We start from the raw sequence: 13124 nt of genomic DNA, 5'->3' as shown, positions 1-13124 counted from the left end.
AAGCTGCTGATAGATATAATAGTACAGTAAATTTAGCACATAGGAAGATGCTGTTAACCAACAGCTCTTAAAAACACAAGACTTGTTTTAAACATAGTACATTTACGTTTAATCAACAAATACTTACACAAAGTAAACTAATAAATGTAGAGATAACAGTTTTAAATATTTACATGTTTTTACTGTGCAGAATGCATACATGAATCCACAGTCACTGTAGGATGTCACAGATTCGTAATGGTAATTTCAAAGCAGCCATGAAAGAAACAATATGAATTAAATCCGATAAAAGTTCATAAAAAAAAGCAAAAACAATTATTAAATGTATGCAGTGACTTTTTTGACTACGAGTAAATGGATAAAGTGGGTGGCAGTTTATTTAATACTTCTTTACTGCGGTGGTTGACCCCGTCTCTTAAGAACTTGTTTGTACAGATTCTCGACCTCAGTGACCTGAGATAGGACTTGAGTCATGGCATTGTTCTGATGAAAAGTGATGGAAAGATGGTTAGCATTTACATTTACAAATTAATACGTACAGTAAACGTAACAGTATTGCTTAACATAATTATGTATAACTGTATTAAATATGCGAGCCATTGTATTTTACATTAAATGCATAAGGGACCATATTTTAAAGATAACACCCATCACATGCTCTATGATACCAACATTCATTGACAGAAAGGCAAAGCTTATATAGTATTGCATAAATAAATACAACTATTGCCCTTACCAGATTACTCAGAGAATCCTCAGTGGTTGGAATTGTTTGTACCATTTTTATTTTCACATCCAAGTCCTGAATAAACTCCACCACCATCCCCATGAGCTCTACCACATATCTGTAGACATAACAGTTGTATAAATATATAAATCTCAAACTGTTGCCAAACATAAAAAAGTGCAATAATAAAAAGTCGTTTTAAATGATTCCGACCTGTGAAGATCAGCCTGAATGGGCAGATTCTGCTGACACAGTGGTTTTGTGAGCCTTTCTCGCAGGACGGTTTGTTCTCGCAATACTTCCTGAAGGTGAGATGTGAACTGTTGCAAAGATGCAAACCTTTGACCTCACAAAAAAAGTTAAAATAAAAGTCATCCAGCATACAGAAGACATAAATCTATTTTAATGTCAAGTCCTTTTGCAGTACTTACTAAGATAATGGCTGTGAGTTACATCTGCTCCATCTTTTTGCAACTTCAGCAACTCTAAATCCAAATTAGTCTAAAGCAATAAGAAAAATGACAAAATTCATGTTCAAATTTGGAAAATAATAGAGATAAATGTTATGGCGCATTCAGTTTGCTGTCAACCTGATCAAGATCGTGTTTAATTCTGTTGCGCTGCTCAGCTTCAAGTAAAGAAGAAGAAAAGACTTCAGATTCTTGTGGAGCAGCATCAAGCTCCTCCTATAAAATGCATAACACAATAACATTAGGCATTATTCACAGCCACTAAAAAAAGTAAAATTTAAATCAAAATCAGTTGTTAACCTGTGTCATGGTTCCTGTGGCTACACATCTGGCCAAAATCTTAGCAGCAGGTGTTACTGTGTAAATATTAGGGTCCCAGGGATTCATAACACACGAGACGTGTTTCCAAACCTGATGGCTGGCTGTCATACAAACAACAAAGAAACATACCAAAGAATGCTAAAGTGTATAAAAAAATTGAACATAGGATATAGTTATGTTGCCCAATATAGAAGGTCAAGAGTACAACAAATGTATATTTAATGTCCATTTGAACAAATGCCGTATAAGAAATCAAACAAACATGTACGTTATGCGAAGCATCGTTGAATGATTTTGTTAGCATTGTCAAATAAACAGCTGCCTTGTTGCTCTTACCTGCTAACGTATACTAAGGCGTCCAAAATTACCTATCGTTCCTGTAATCCAGGTCTTCTGTCAAAATCTTGTTCATCAAAATAATTTTCAATCTACCCGCCTCAACAAACTCCCCAAAATAAACTACTACGTAACTACTACGAGATGCGCAGTTAGCGTCCAATATGCATGGCCGCCTTCGTGAAGTTTGCTATATATTCTCATTCGCAGATTCACACATCCCACAAGGAAGAATTATCCGGCACTTTTATAAGTAATATAAACAACTTGTACACAACAACAAACTTACCTCGATATATTTTAAAAATCTGCTCTGTAACGGTCATTTTCTCGTGAAATAAATATTTTCAGATTTTAGATAGTGTCGAATCGTGACCTTCTGTAACCAAGATTACTTAACAGCTTGTCAGGCCAAAGACGCTATTCACAAAACAGTGCGGTACTATTACAATGAATAGGGAAAAGTGCAACGCTCTAGTCCCGCCTTCCGGTAAAAAGACCCAATCGATGATCGTTAGAGAACAATTCTCTATGGGAGGGGCTTTGTTGCCAGGCTTTGCGCGTAAGCAGTAGCTGGAGCACCCTGGATAAAGGTGTTTTAAGACGTTCTGCTAAATTTTAAGCACAACTTATGGCGCAGTTGATTTTAGATTTAATTGCTGATCGGAAATATGTTGCTTTATTTTGATTTTAGCGAGTGATTTTATCTGGTTTCCCCCATTCAAGTAGATGGGCTGGTTTCTCCGCTGCCTGGAGTCCTTGCAAATTTGTCTGCAAAGTGGAGGGACTTGTCTTAAAGAGACTTTTGTATCAGGGCTCTGGGCGATATGCCAGCTATATTTTCATAATCGTTCGGCGACTTTAGCACAACGTTTAAGAGTTACTGCGGAGTTATGCAATGTCTAAAATATTTTAAATCAATCAATCAAAGTGAAAACCAAAATAATGTTCACACAATGTTTAATAAAACACTCAAGAATCGTGTTGCGTGTATATTTGGCACGGTGTGGTAAAGAGCGGGTCATACAATGACAACACTCCAAAAAACAGACGACGAAACGAAACAAAAAATAGAAACAACGCAGATAACTGACACGATTTATTTTAAGTGTGATACATTTACAAGGCAGTCTGGTTTGATTTATAGAGGACAGTTTTAGACTATTGAGTGTTACAGCAAGAGAAATGTCAGCTGCAGCGCGTTTAGCCGCAGGGCCAATGATGCTTTCCCGTTTTCGCGGCGCTATGGTCGGTGCGGTTTTGGGAGATTGTGTAGGCGGTGAGTTTGAAGGTGCTGTGGATGTCCCTATGGATCGAGTTCTTCAGCATCTCAATATGCTGGAAGATGAAACACGGGGTGATGGTGAGCAAACGGTTAACTTACTAGTGACAGCGAATATGATCCACATAATCATCTTATATCTGATATGCGGTATTACAGCAGGCCACATCATATCGGTTATACGCATAATCGAGCAATAAATATTTAACATTTAAAATAAATATATAACGAATATTTTGCATGTCTTAAAGGGGACATGAAATTGATATTTACGCATACAGTACGTCACTGTAATAAAACGTACTACAAGTGTCATAAAAAAGTGTAAAATATGAAATTTATTTATATTTACCAGAAGCACCTTATAAGGAATTTTAAGAACACGCCCCTTAACATGCGTCATCATCGTACGCAATCAATGAGGTGTGTTTTGAATCTGAACAAATTCTATCTCTCCAATCAATGGCCTGTTAGTATAACACTTCAAATGGTTCTTCATCCTGGCCTTCTTTAACAAACATGTTTTTTTCCAGGAATTCTTCAGTACAGTGACGACACAGCCATGATGCGATGCGTTGCAGAATCACTGCTTACCAGGGCAGAGTTTGATGAACAAGACATGGCTCGAAAGCAAGTTTCCTTTAGATATTAAAATAGGTTAAAGCACCCATGTAAGCATATATTTTCTCGACATTGACATTTTCTGGACCTTTTTTTAGATTCGCGAAAGAGTATAACCTTGCCCCAGGACGAGGTTACGGCGCAGGTGTCATAAATGTGTTGCGAAAGCTTGCATCACCCCATCTGAAGGATGTCTTTCAGCCAGCGAGAGCTCAGTTTGGTGGGCGTGGCTCTTTTGGGAATGGGGGTGCAATGAGAGCTGCACCCTTTGCCCTGGCCTTTAGAAATCCAGCCGATGTGTGCGAGGTAAAAAACTGCATGTTGTGACATAAACAAAATAATTAATCCAACAACACAAACCTTTCAGAGCTTCTCTTTGTGGTTTTAAAGGTGCCGTAGAATGTAAAACCGTATTTACCTAGGCATAGATAAAGAGTTCTGTACATGGTATTGACATATCGTGACATACCTTTACTGTGGGTTCACACCAGATGCGTTTGAGGCGTCAAATTCGTGTCTACCGCGCGTAGTTGGACGCTTGAACATTTTGAGTGTACTTGCTTCATTCTCGCATGAAATTCTAGTCATCGAGACATTCACATGGAAATCATGAGAGGGGCTTCTGCTTCCTGTCATCATGTCACTACTAGAGCAAGCTCCTGATTGGTTCCGCAGCGCCAAAGTAAAAAAAATTTAAACTCTCGCGTTTCCCACGGCAACGCTCATTTCGCGGCATTAGTGCGAACTAGACGCGTCTGGAGTTCTCGCATCGCGAATGCGTCAACGCGTCTTTACATTGACCTACCATTGAAATCACTCGTGTTTGACGCCTCTACCGCGGCTGGTCTGAACGCAGCATTAAAGATACAATTTGTAGAATCCGCCGCTAGAGGGTGCACGATCAAAACAATAACAATGATGTAGATTTCTCTTAAAGGTATTGCGGAGGATTTTATTTTTATGGGTGGATCATCAAGACTATTGGTCCTCCTTGTTGTCAATCAGGAGTGTTGCGCAATTGCATTTTTTTAAAACGTGGAGAAGGCAGTTATTTTCTAAAATTCGAGAAAATCCTCCCCTACACCTTTAAGAAGCATGTCATTAGTGGTTTTTGGATATTTTACTGCAGATATCTTACAAATTGTACCTTTAAATGTCAGTGTCAATTCTGTAATTGACACATAACTACTTTGGGCAACAGGAAATCATGATTTTTAGCAGAAAATATTAACAATTTTTTTTTTATTTATTAAAGTGGTCATAATATGACATTTTTATTTAAGATGTAAAATAAGTCTTTGGTGTCCCCAGAGTGCGTATGTTAAGTCAAAATACCCCACAGATAATTTATTATAGCATGTTAAATTTGCCACTTTGTAGGTGTGAGCAAAAATGTGCCATTTTTGGTTGTGTCCTCTAAAATACAAATGAGCTGATGAAATGCAAACACTGATCGCCATAATGGTGGTTTGTTGAAATTGAAACCCAATTGTGCTATCAATTATTATCTCTCTCTCTCTCTCTCTCTCTCTCTCTCTCTCTCTCTCTCTCTCTCTCTCTCTCTCTCTCTCTCTCTCTCTCTCTCTCTCTCTCTCTCTCTCTCTCTCTGCGCTTAATGGTCCAGATTAAGAAGTGGTATTATTGTAATTAGACTCACCACCTACGTCACCAAAAAGGCGAAATCTGAATGTTACTGGGTTTTTTTTATCACGTTTTATTTTTAGGTTGATAGAAGCACTGAACCCCAATTATAGCACTTAAACATGGAAAAGCCAGATTTTCACAATATGACCCCTTTAAAATAATTAAAAATATAACCATTTCAAGAAAGCAGAACAAAATTACTTTGGCCACCAAATGTACCTGCAATTAAATAATCACCCATATACAACATTATAGTATTTAAAAACCTATTGGCTATCTAAAATGACTACACTCCAAAATCTGAAAGACTGTATGTGTATATTAAAAATAAGTATATTAATAAATGCTTAATTTGATTCATTTGGAAAGTCCAAGGCTAACATTCTGGCATATCTTTCTTTCTTTTTTTGGTGGCAGTTTTCACGGGTTGGTGCAATGCTAACACACTCCTGCTCTTTGGGTTACAATGGGGCGATGTTGCAGGCCCTTGCTGTCCATCTCTCTCTTCAGGGGGCTTTGGCTGTGCCAAGTGATTTCATCGACAGACTGATCTCAGAAATGGAACAAGTGGAAAAGGATAAAACAGCACAGCTTGATGCTAAAGCGTAAGCATGCCAACCAATCGAACAGATGATGGATTACACCTAAAAGGAGAACACCTAGAATTTGCAGAGACACAGATATGATAATGACACAGTGCGTTGCTTTACTCCACAGGCTAAAGTTATCAGAGTTTCCGTACTGCACGCGTTTGCAAAAAGTGAAAGAACTTATGAAAAGAAACAGTGTGAGCATTGAAGAGGTCATATCCGAACTAGGTTAGTATAGATAAATTGTTTGTATCTCTTTTATAATCACAATCTAGCCCAATTGAGCATGTGTTACTTGTCTTTTATTTGCTTTGTCTTTTTAGGGAATGGCATTGCTGCTTTACAGTCTGTGCCCACTGCTATCTTCTGCGTTCTGCATTGTTTGGAGCCAAGGGATGGGCTACCGGAGCGATTCGGAGGCCTGGAGAGGACAATAGCCTACAGCTTGGCTCTTGGTGGTGACACGGACACCATCGCTTGCATGGCAGGGGCAATTGCTGGGGCGCATTACGGCATCGAGTCCATTTCTCAGACCTGGCAGAACAGCTGTGAAGGGGTGGATGAAGCCGATGTTTTAGCAAAGCGATTATACAGTCTGTACACAGCTACACAGTTTGATGAGGACAGCGGGAGCACGAGCTACACGAATACTGAATCGTACACACGTGATCGGCACACTACAAAAACTGACTGATCCAGCATACGGCCATACACAACATGCAGTCACACAATCAAAACTGGCACACAGTGTTGTATGCACCTGTTAATGTTTATAATAATGTGAAGAGTCTTCTTGTGCAAAAATGTTTACAATAAAATGAACAAAATGGTACTGGGTTCACTGCCATTCATTTTTTATACATGGTTATCAACAATATATATTGTTGAGTTTTAGTGTAACGTATGGACCCACTTAGGAATGGGAGGAACATATTGCAGATTACTGCTGTAAAATAAAGTAAAATCAGCTGTTTATCATTAAAAACATCTTTATGTAGTTTGTTTAGGGCCTTATTTCAGTAATGCTTTCAACAAGTGGTCTTGTTAAGGGAGACTGAAAGCTACTACTGGTTCTTATCTGCCAGATAACACACAACCAGAAGATATGTGAACAGCATAAAGGTATAAAAAAGCAAAGATATAAATGGGAAATAGAAATACAATAGGAGCCTATAGCAGAGAGCAACAAAGATCATTATAGTTTCCATTTTTATAACCAATAAAAACCAAAAAGATTCTCAGTAGAGTCAATTGTTTATGACCCGTTAAAGGGATAGTTCACCCAAAAAATTCTGTCATCATTTCTCACCCTCATGTTGTTACAAACCTGTATAAATTTATTTGTTCTGATAAACACAAAGGAAGATATTTTGAGAATTGTTTTTAACCACACCATTCTAGACCCCATTTACTTTTATTGTTTTCTTTTTTCCTACTATAAAAAGTGAATGGGGTCCACAAACAGTTTGGTAACAAACATTTCTCAAAATATCATCCTTTGTGTTCATAAACAACGACATTTATACAGGTTTTTAACCACATGAGAGTGAGTAAATGATGACAGAATGTTTAGGTAAACTATCCTTTTAACCTAGGTTTTATAAGTGCTTTACCAAAACAATTAAATCTTAGTGATTTAAAGGTTCTGTATCACTTTATATATAGTGTCCATGTTTGAATTGCACATTGTAAAAAATTATACTCTATAACAACAATGTTAAGTACATTTTCAATTAATTTCTTGAAGTAACGCAATAATTTTGTATAACTGTTCTGGCTTGATGGGATACAGTTACGGCCAAATCTCGCGAGATGTTGGGTGTATGTTTAGATTTGGGGGGGGGTTAAGATGAAAAACAGCAATTTTGGCTAAATATTATACAAGTACGGCCTCAAATTCATAAAGTGTTGGGATTAGGTTTAGGGGATATGAAAACTGCGCTCATCCTGTGAGATTTCACGAGCTGTATCCCTTCTAGTCACAACCGCAGACAGTCAAATGTAATGATATATGTATTCCAATAGGCGGCGATAGCACGCTTTGCAATTGTCTTGCCACACGTAGAGGGAGTCGATCAAACGTGTTGATGTTTTTCAATTGATATGAACTAAAGTATTTTGTTAAATACGTAAAATAAGTTACAGCCGTAGACATAAAGGTAAACATTTTAAGAAAATTATGCGTTTAAAAATTAACACGTTAAAACAGTCGGCGTAAGAACAAAGATACATACGGTTAACATAGGATCGGGCATCTGATATGTCTTTATAATGTCTGAGGCCACCACTAACGTTACTCCAGGAAGAAAGGGCAATTTGACAGGCAGTGCCCGAAAGTTAAAGGACAACGCTGCTGACTTGCACAATCTCATTCAGAAATGGGAGCGTTTAAATGACGAGGGATCCACGACTGCTGTTAAAATTGTGAATTTAGTACTGAACAAAAAGTAAGTGTCTTGTGTCATGTTCGTGGTGTTGTTTTGTTTATGTGCGGTTACAAGTTTTTACTCGGTAGAACAATTATCCATAATCTCTGATCCTAGATCAGTCAGTGAAGCTGACATCGTGATGGAAGGAGACAGCTCAGTTGATGTGGACCGTCCAGAAAACAGTCTGAAACAGAGCCATAAAGAGCTGGAGGAAGAATGTAACAAATTAAAGGAGATTGTAGACAAAATGGCAATTTTTTATATTTGATCAACCTACCCTGTTGAAAAAAACAATAAAACCATTACAGAAATTTCTAATGGTTTCCATTAAAATACCAATAGGAACCATTAGCTTTTACCATTAAAACCACTACACTGTAGTGTGTTTTGGGCCATATTCCATTAGAACCAATAAAATTCCCAATAAAACCAATATAATTTCTAATTTTTTAGCAGGGTATAGTGTTGCTCGATACAATGATATTTTTATATACGTTTTTATATTGTCTTTCCAAAGGCAAATATAGTTTTAAAGATGGAGAAGATGGTCCATGCTGAGCAAGGGATTTGTGAACTGGAAGCATTTCAGTATGGAGAGAAAGGAACACCGGCACCTCTGTTTCACACTTGGTCAACAAAACAGTTTGGTAAGAAAGACAACGATTGTGTGTTTAATTTATAAATAGTTCACATTTAAAATTAAGTTAAATTAATATTCAGGTAATGTTTTAGTTTTGTAAATACATTTCAGTACTAAAATTAGTCAGTTTCTTATTAGAACCATTTAAAGGGATAGTTCACGCAAAAATTAAAATTTTGTCATCATTCACTCACTTTTATGTTGTTCTACACATGTATGAGTAAACCTTTATAACTTTCATAGTAGGAAAAACAAATACTATGTGTGCTTACCATTAGGGCTATCACGATTATGAAATTCGGTTAATTGACTAATAAATCATGACGATAAATTGCCTTTTTAGGGATTTGACAAATATGACGATTAATTGTCTGTTTTATTGTTTTGACATTTATTTCTCCTTTTTTTAATTCATTAAATAATTTTTACACATTATTGTGATTATTTAAATTAAATCTTTTGGCAGTAAATATTAATACACAAAACACACATTTAAAAGAAATTATTTAAAGGGGCCATGGTATGAAAATCTGACTTTTTCCATGTTTAAGTGCTATGATTGGGTCCCCAGTGCTTCTATCAACCTAGAAAATGTGAAAATGATTAACCCAGTAACTTAGTTTTGCTAAACCATTCTCTACAAGCATGAAAAAATAGGTTGTTGAAATTTGGCTCTCCTTATGATGTCATAAGGAGCTCTTATTATAATAATACCACCCCTTAATCTGCACTATCCAATCACAGCACTGCCATTTAGTGCAGAGAAAAGCACATTTGAGTTTTAATTGCAACAAACCAACATCATTGTGATCAGTGTTTGAATTTCATCAGCTCATTTGCATTTTAAAGGACACACCCAAAACGGCACATTTTGTACACACCTACAAAGTGGCAATTTTAACATGTTATTATAAATTATCTATGGGGTATTTTGAGCTACAACTTCACATATGTGTTCTGGGGACACCAAAGATTTATTTGACATCTTAAAAAAGTCTTGTGCCATAGCCCCTTTAATGAATATATCTTTGAAAAACTGAAAACTCGCGTTACACTGTCAGTTAAGGAGCACCATCTGATACAATCTCATTTATACACGTGCTGCAGCTCCCCCTTGTGTTTTTTGAAGAGATGTGCAATCATTGCGGTGATCTGAAATCATTGCGCAGGTTTATAAAAACATGAGAGTAAGTAAATCACTTTAAAAGTTTAAAATGAGACTCGCAACAAACCCTAATTTCACTTCAGTTTCACAAAATGACAAATTTTGTGGGGAAAAAAAACATATTCCGACATCCCACCTTACAAAAACTCATTTCAGAGACTTCCCAAAAAACCCAACTATAATAATTCATACATTAATATAATTTATTTTTATATTATGTTGTATTGGGACTTTAATAGGGTAGCTATTTTAACAGCAAATGACACCTAAAAACTAATATGTTAAAAGCAGTGGTACACTTTAATGTACTTATTATGTAATTAATGTAGTATATTTCCTGTTTTTTTGGACAATGTCATTTACACTGTGTAAAATGAACTACTGAACTGAAGAGGGAGAAAGAAAGAGATTGATTGTAACCCCAAAAACTGATTATCAGAGAGGATATCCTATCCGGATATGCTCTTTGGCACTATCTCGCTTCATCTCGTCGTTTGCCATGTTGGTGTCTTCAGACAGAGACCTTGTAAAAAAATAATTTGACCTTTCTAAGCCACACTCAAATAATAGATTTCGGGTATATTTCAAATCATTTGTGGGCATCAGGGAGCCACCATTAATATGCGGGAAGCTCTTATGGGATGTCTGCATGTTTTTATATTAGGTTTATAGTGTTTTCAATCAATACTGAATATAGACCACTCCATGGAAAGCAACAGCTATGATAAAAATAATGTTTTATGTAATTTAAAGGGATACTCCAGCCAAATATCAAAATTACCCCATGATTTCCTCACCCTCAAGCAATCCAAGACACATGTAAATCAATTGGAGTTATTTTAGTAAACGTCCCTGCTCCCCCAAGCTTTATAATGGTAGAAAACAGGGATCAACTTTTGACTTTGAACCCCCCGAAGATTGCATTCGTCCTTAAAGGAAAACACCACAGTTTTTTTATATTTTACTATGTTCTCACCTCAGTTTAGACAAATTAATACATACCTACCTTTTATCAATGCATGCACTTAATCTTTGTACAGCGCATTGTGAATGTGTTAGCATTTAGCCTAGCCCCATTCATTCCTTAGGATCCAAACAGGGATGAATTTATAAGCCACCAATTCTAAGCTGAGGTAAAAACATAGCAAAACATCAGAAAAATCATGCTGTTCTCCCTTAACAGAGGTAATCCACGCGGCTCCAAGGGGTCAGCAAAGGTCTTCCGCAGGCAATCCATTCTATTTTGCAAGAAAAATATCTATATTTTTAACCTTATAAACTGTAATAACCAGCTTCCGGCAACAATGTCCTCCCGGACACGATTCACGCAAGCGTTTTAGTGAGCATTGGTTGCCATAGGTACGTTGCGCAGTGACTTGTGAATTGCGTGAGTCCCAGATGGCATCGTTACCGGAAGCTAGTTATTATATTTTCTTACAAAATCGCATTGTTTACCTGCAAAAGACCTTTATATTAACCCCTTAGAGCCATGTGGATTACTTCTGTAAAGGATGGATGCACTTTATTTGGGCTTCAAAGTCAATTGTTGTTCCCTGATCCCTGTTTTCTACCTAAAAAGCAAGGCCATTTACTAAAATAACTTGTAAAGTGTACATCTGAAAGATGATTGACATGTGTATCTCGGATTGCTTGAGGGTGAGTAAATCATTGGGTACTTTGATATTTAGCTGGAGTATCCTAAGTTCATGTGCCTACTCTGAATTGTATAGAAGTGATCAAACCATTTTCTTTTTTTTGTCTTTTCCGTGGCAGCTGAAGTATCTTCAAAGCTTTACGAGTCGTACAAGCAGGAGCTGGCCCTAAAGCAGACTATACTACAGGAGTTAGCTCACACTCCAAATGCTGACCTATCCATGGTTTATCTCTCATCGTGGCTGTATCAACCCTACATCGAGGACAGTGGAAAACTGTTAATGGAGAGTTTGCTGTTGGAAACGGGTCACAGACCTGTGTAACTACAGGAACAAACTGGAAGCGTATTAATTGTGTATAGCATTGATATAATCTTGGGTTACTCTTTATAATGCAAAGTATTGATTCCAAGAGCTCACTCACAAAAGTTTTAATGTCATTTTTGAACATGTCCCTTTGTATTAAAAATGCCGAGATGTTTCAAAAAACACAGTAAACCAGAGATTATAAAAAAGTAATAAAATAGTGCAACAACTTTCAAATGACTTTTGCACTAGACAAACTACTAAGTAACATAAACAAAAAAAAAACATAGTTGAGGCTGCAGTCTAATACTATAAGCGCCTATGGTCTTCTCCATTTGTTTTACAAATCTAGAGCTACGTGTCTCAGTTTGGAGTGGCATGTTATTAAAAATAGCAACCCTACGATGTTAAAACAACTCTAAACCCTTTTTTGGGCCACAACTCCAGAAAGTTTGCATTATTAGGGTAACTTGTGACATGGTGTCCAAAAATCCCTCGAGCGTTTGAATAAATAAGCTCTTATCGTGGGATATCAATTTAAATTGTATTATACTACAGCCTGGGTCTCCAACACGCACTATTATTTACATTTCACTGAAAACCACAGATATTTTAGACACTTTTATGTGTTTTCATTACTGAGTCCAAAATTTTGGCAGAATGTCCTCAAAGTGTAGCATCTGTGCACATTGTTCAAGAATAAACAATGAAGCACTACGGCATTGACGCAACCTCCAAATGAAAACATCAGGAAACCCTCAAGAAATTTAGTGTGTCAGACGCAATTTTTTGCCAGTCACTTTCCTCTTAAAAAAAAACGTTACACTGTTGCAACAGCTACATAGTTAAAGACTCCAAAAACTGATATGCCAACATAAGTGAACGTAGTCTAAAATTCCAAATCAACGTTGACGTTTTCGTATAAACAGAAAAAACACTCA

At 36.8% G+C, this 13124-nt stretch overlaps 3 protein-coding genes across 6 annotated transcripts; 2 read left to right on the top strand and 1 right to left on the bottom strand.

The window, feature by feature from the left end:
• Nucleotides 1–82: 82 nt before the first annotated feature.
• haus2 (HAUS augmin like complex subunit 2) lies at nucleotides 83–2040 on the bottom strand. Of its 3 annotated transcripts, none has more exons than XM_055171759.2 (7): nucleotides 1855–2040; nucleotides 1498–1615; nucleotides 1318–1413; nucleotides 1159–1228; nucleotides 941–1073; nucleotides 737–845; nucleotides 83–483 (listed from the first exon to the last, which is right to left on the bottom strand). In XM_055171759.2, the coding sequence occupies exons 2-7, from the start codon at nucleotides 1582–1584 to the stop codon at nucleotides 391–393; spliced, it is 588 nt and encodes a 195-aa protein (XP_055027734.2). In that variant the 5' UTR covers nucleotides 1585–1615; nucleotides 1855–2040; the 3' UTR covers nucleotides 83–390. The 3 variants fall into 3 exon arrangements, with proteins under 3 accessions (XP_055027734.2, XP_073725768.1, XP_073725769.1); XM_073869667.1 differs by having other exon boundaries at nucleotides 1498–1608; XM_073869668.1 differs by having other exon boundaries at nucleotides 1498–1608; nucleotides 1887–2022.
• A 437-nt stretch (nucleotides 2041–2477) lies between these two features.
• On the top strand, nucleotides 2478–6823 carry adprs (ADP-ribosylserine hydrolase). Of its 2 annotated transcripts, XM_055171756.2 has the most exons (7): nucleotides 3092–3217; nucleotides 3492–3559; nucleotides 3670–3766; nucleotides 3856–4063; nucleotides 5819–6006; nucleotides 6119–6219; nucleotides 6315–6823. In XM_055171756.2, the coding sequence occupies exons 3-7, from the start codon at nucleotides 3699–3701 to the stop codon at nucleotides 6683–6685; spliced, it is 936 nt and encodes a 311-aa protein (XP_055027731.1). In that variant the 5' UTR covers nucleotides 3092–3217; nucleotides 3492–3559; nucleotides 3670–3698; the 3' UTR covers nucleotides 6686–6823. The 2 variants fall into 2 exon arrangements, with proteins under 2 accessions (XP_055027730.1, XP_055027731.1); XM_055171755.2 differs by lacking the exon at nucleotides 3492–3559 and having other exon boundaries at nucleotides 2478–3217.
• A 1190-nt stretch (nucleotides 6824–8013) lies between these two features.
• Nucleotides 8014–13036, top strand: cinp (cyclin dependent kinase 2 interacting protein). Its single transcript, XM_055172904.2, has 4 exons — nucleotides 8014–8438; nucleotides 8535–8670; nucleotides 8938–9067; nucleotides 11999–13036. Exons 1-4 carry the CDS (start codon nucleotides 8263–8265, stop codon nucleotides 12199–12201), a joined length of 645 nt encoding a protein of 214 aa, XP_055028879.2. The 5' UTR covers nucleotides 8014–8262; the 3' UTR covers nucleotides 12202–13036.
• Nucleotides 13037–13124: the final 88 nt, after the last annotated feature.

The sequence above is a fragment of the Misgurnus anguillicaudatus genome, chromosome 7 (assembly GCF_027580225.2).
Source record: "Misgurnus anguillicaudatus chromosome 7, ASM2758022v2, whole genome shotgun sequence".
NCBI classification, from domain to species: domain Eukaryota; kingdom Metazoa; phylum Chordata; class Actinopteri; order Cypriniformes; family Cobitidae; genus Misgurnus; species Misgurnus anguillicaudatus.
The sequence above is the reverse complement of the archived record's forward strand: the minus strand, read 5'-3'. Positions and strand labels throughout refer to the sequence as shown.

Coding starts and splice junctions, on each gene's coding strand:
- haus2 (XM_055171759.2), bottom strand. CDS start 1,584: ATGAATCCCTGGGACCCTAATATTTACACAGTAACACCTGCTGCTAAG. Junction 1,414..1,497: donor CCACAGGAACCATGACACAG/GTTAACAACTGA, acceptor TGCATTTTATAG/GAGGAGCTTGATGCTGCTCC. Junction 484..736: donor AGGATTCTCTGAGTAATCTG/GTAAGGGCAATA, acceptor ACTTTTCATCAG/AACAATGCCATGACTCAAGT.
- adprs (XM_055171755.2), top strand. CDS start 3,040: ATGTCAGCTGCAGCGCGTTTAGCCGCAGGGCCAATGATGCTTTCCCGT. Junction 4,064..5,818: donor ATCCAGCCGATGTGTGCGAG/GTAAAAAACTGC, acceptor TTTTGGTGGCAG/TTTTCACGGGTTGGTGCAAT. Junction 6,220..6,314: donor AGAGGTCATATCCGAACTAG/GTTAGTATAGAT, acceptor TTGTCTTTTTAG/GGAATGGCATTGCTGCTTTA.
- cinp (XM_055172904.2), top strand. CDS start 8,263: ATGTCTGAGGCCACCACTAACGTTACTCCAGGAAGAAAGGGCAATTTG. Junction 8,439..8,534: donor AATTTAGTACTGAACAAAAA/GTAAGTGTCTTG, acceptor CTCTGATCCTAG/ATCAGTCAGTGAAGCTGACA. Junction 9,068..11,998: donor TTGGTCAACAAAACAGTTTG/GTAAGAAAGACA, acceptor TTTCCGTGGCAG/CTGAAGTATCTTCAAAGCTT.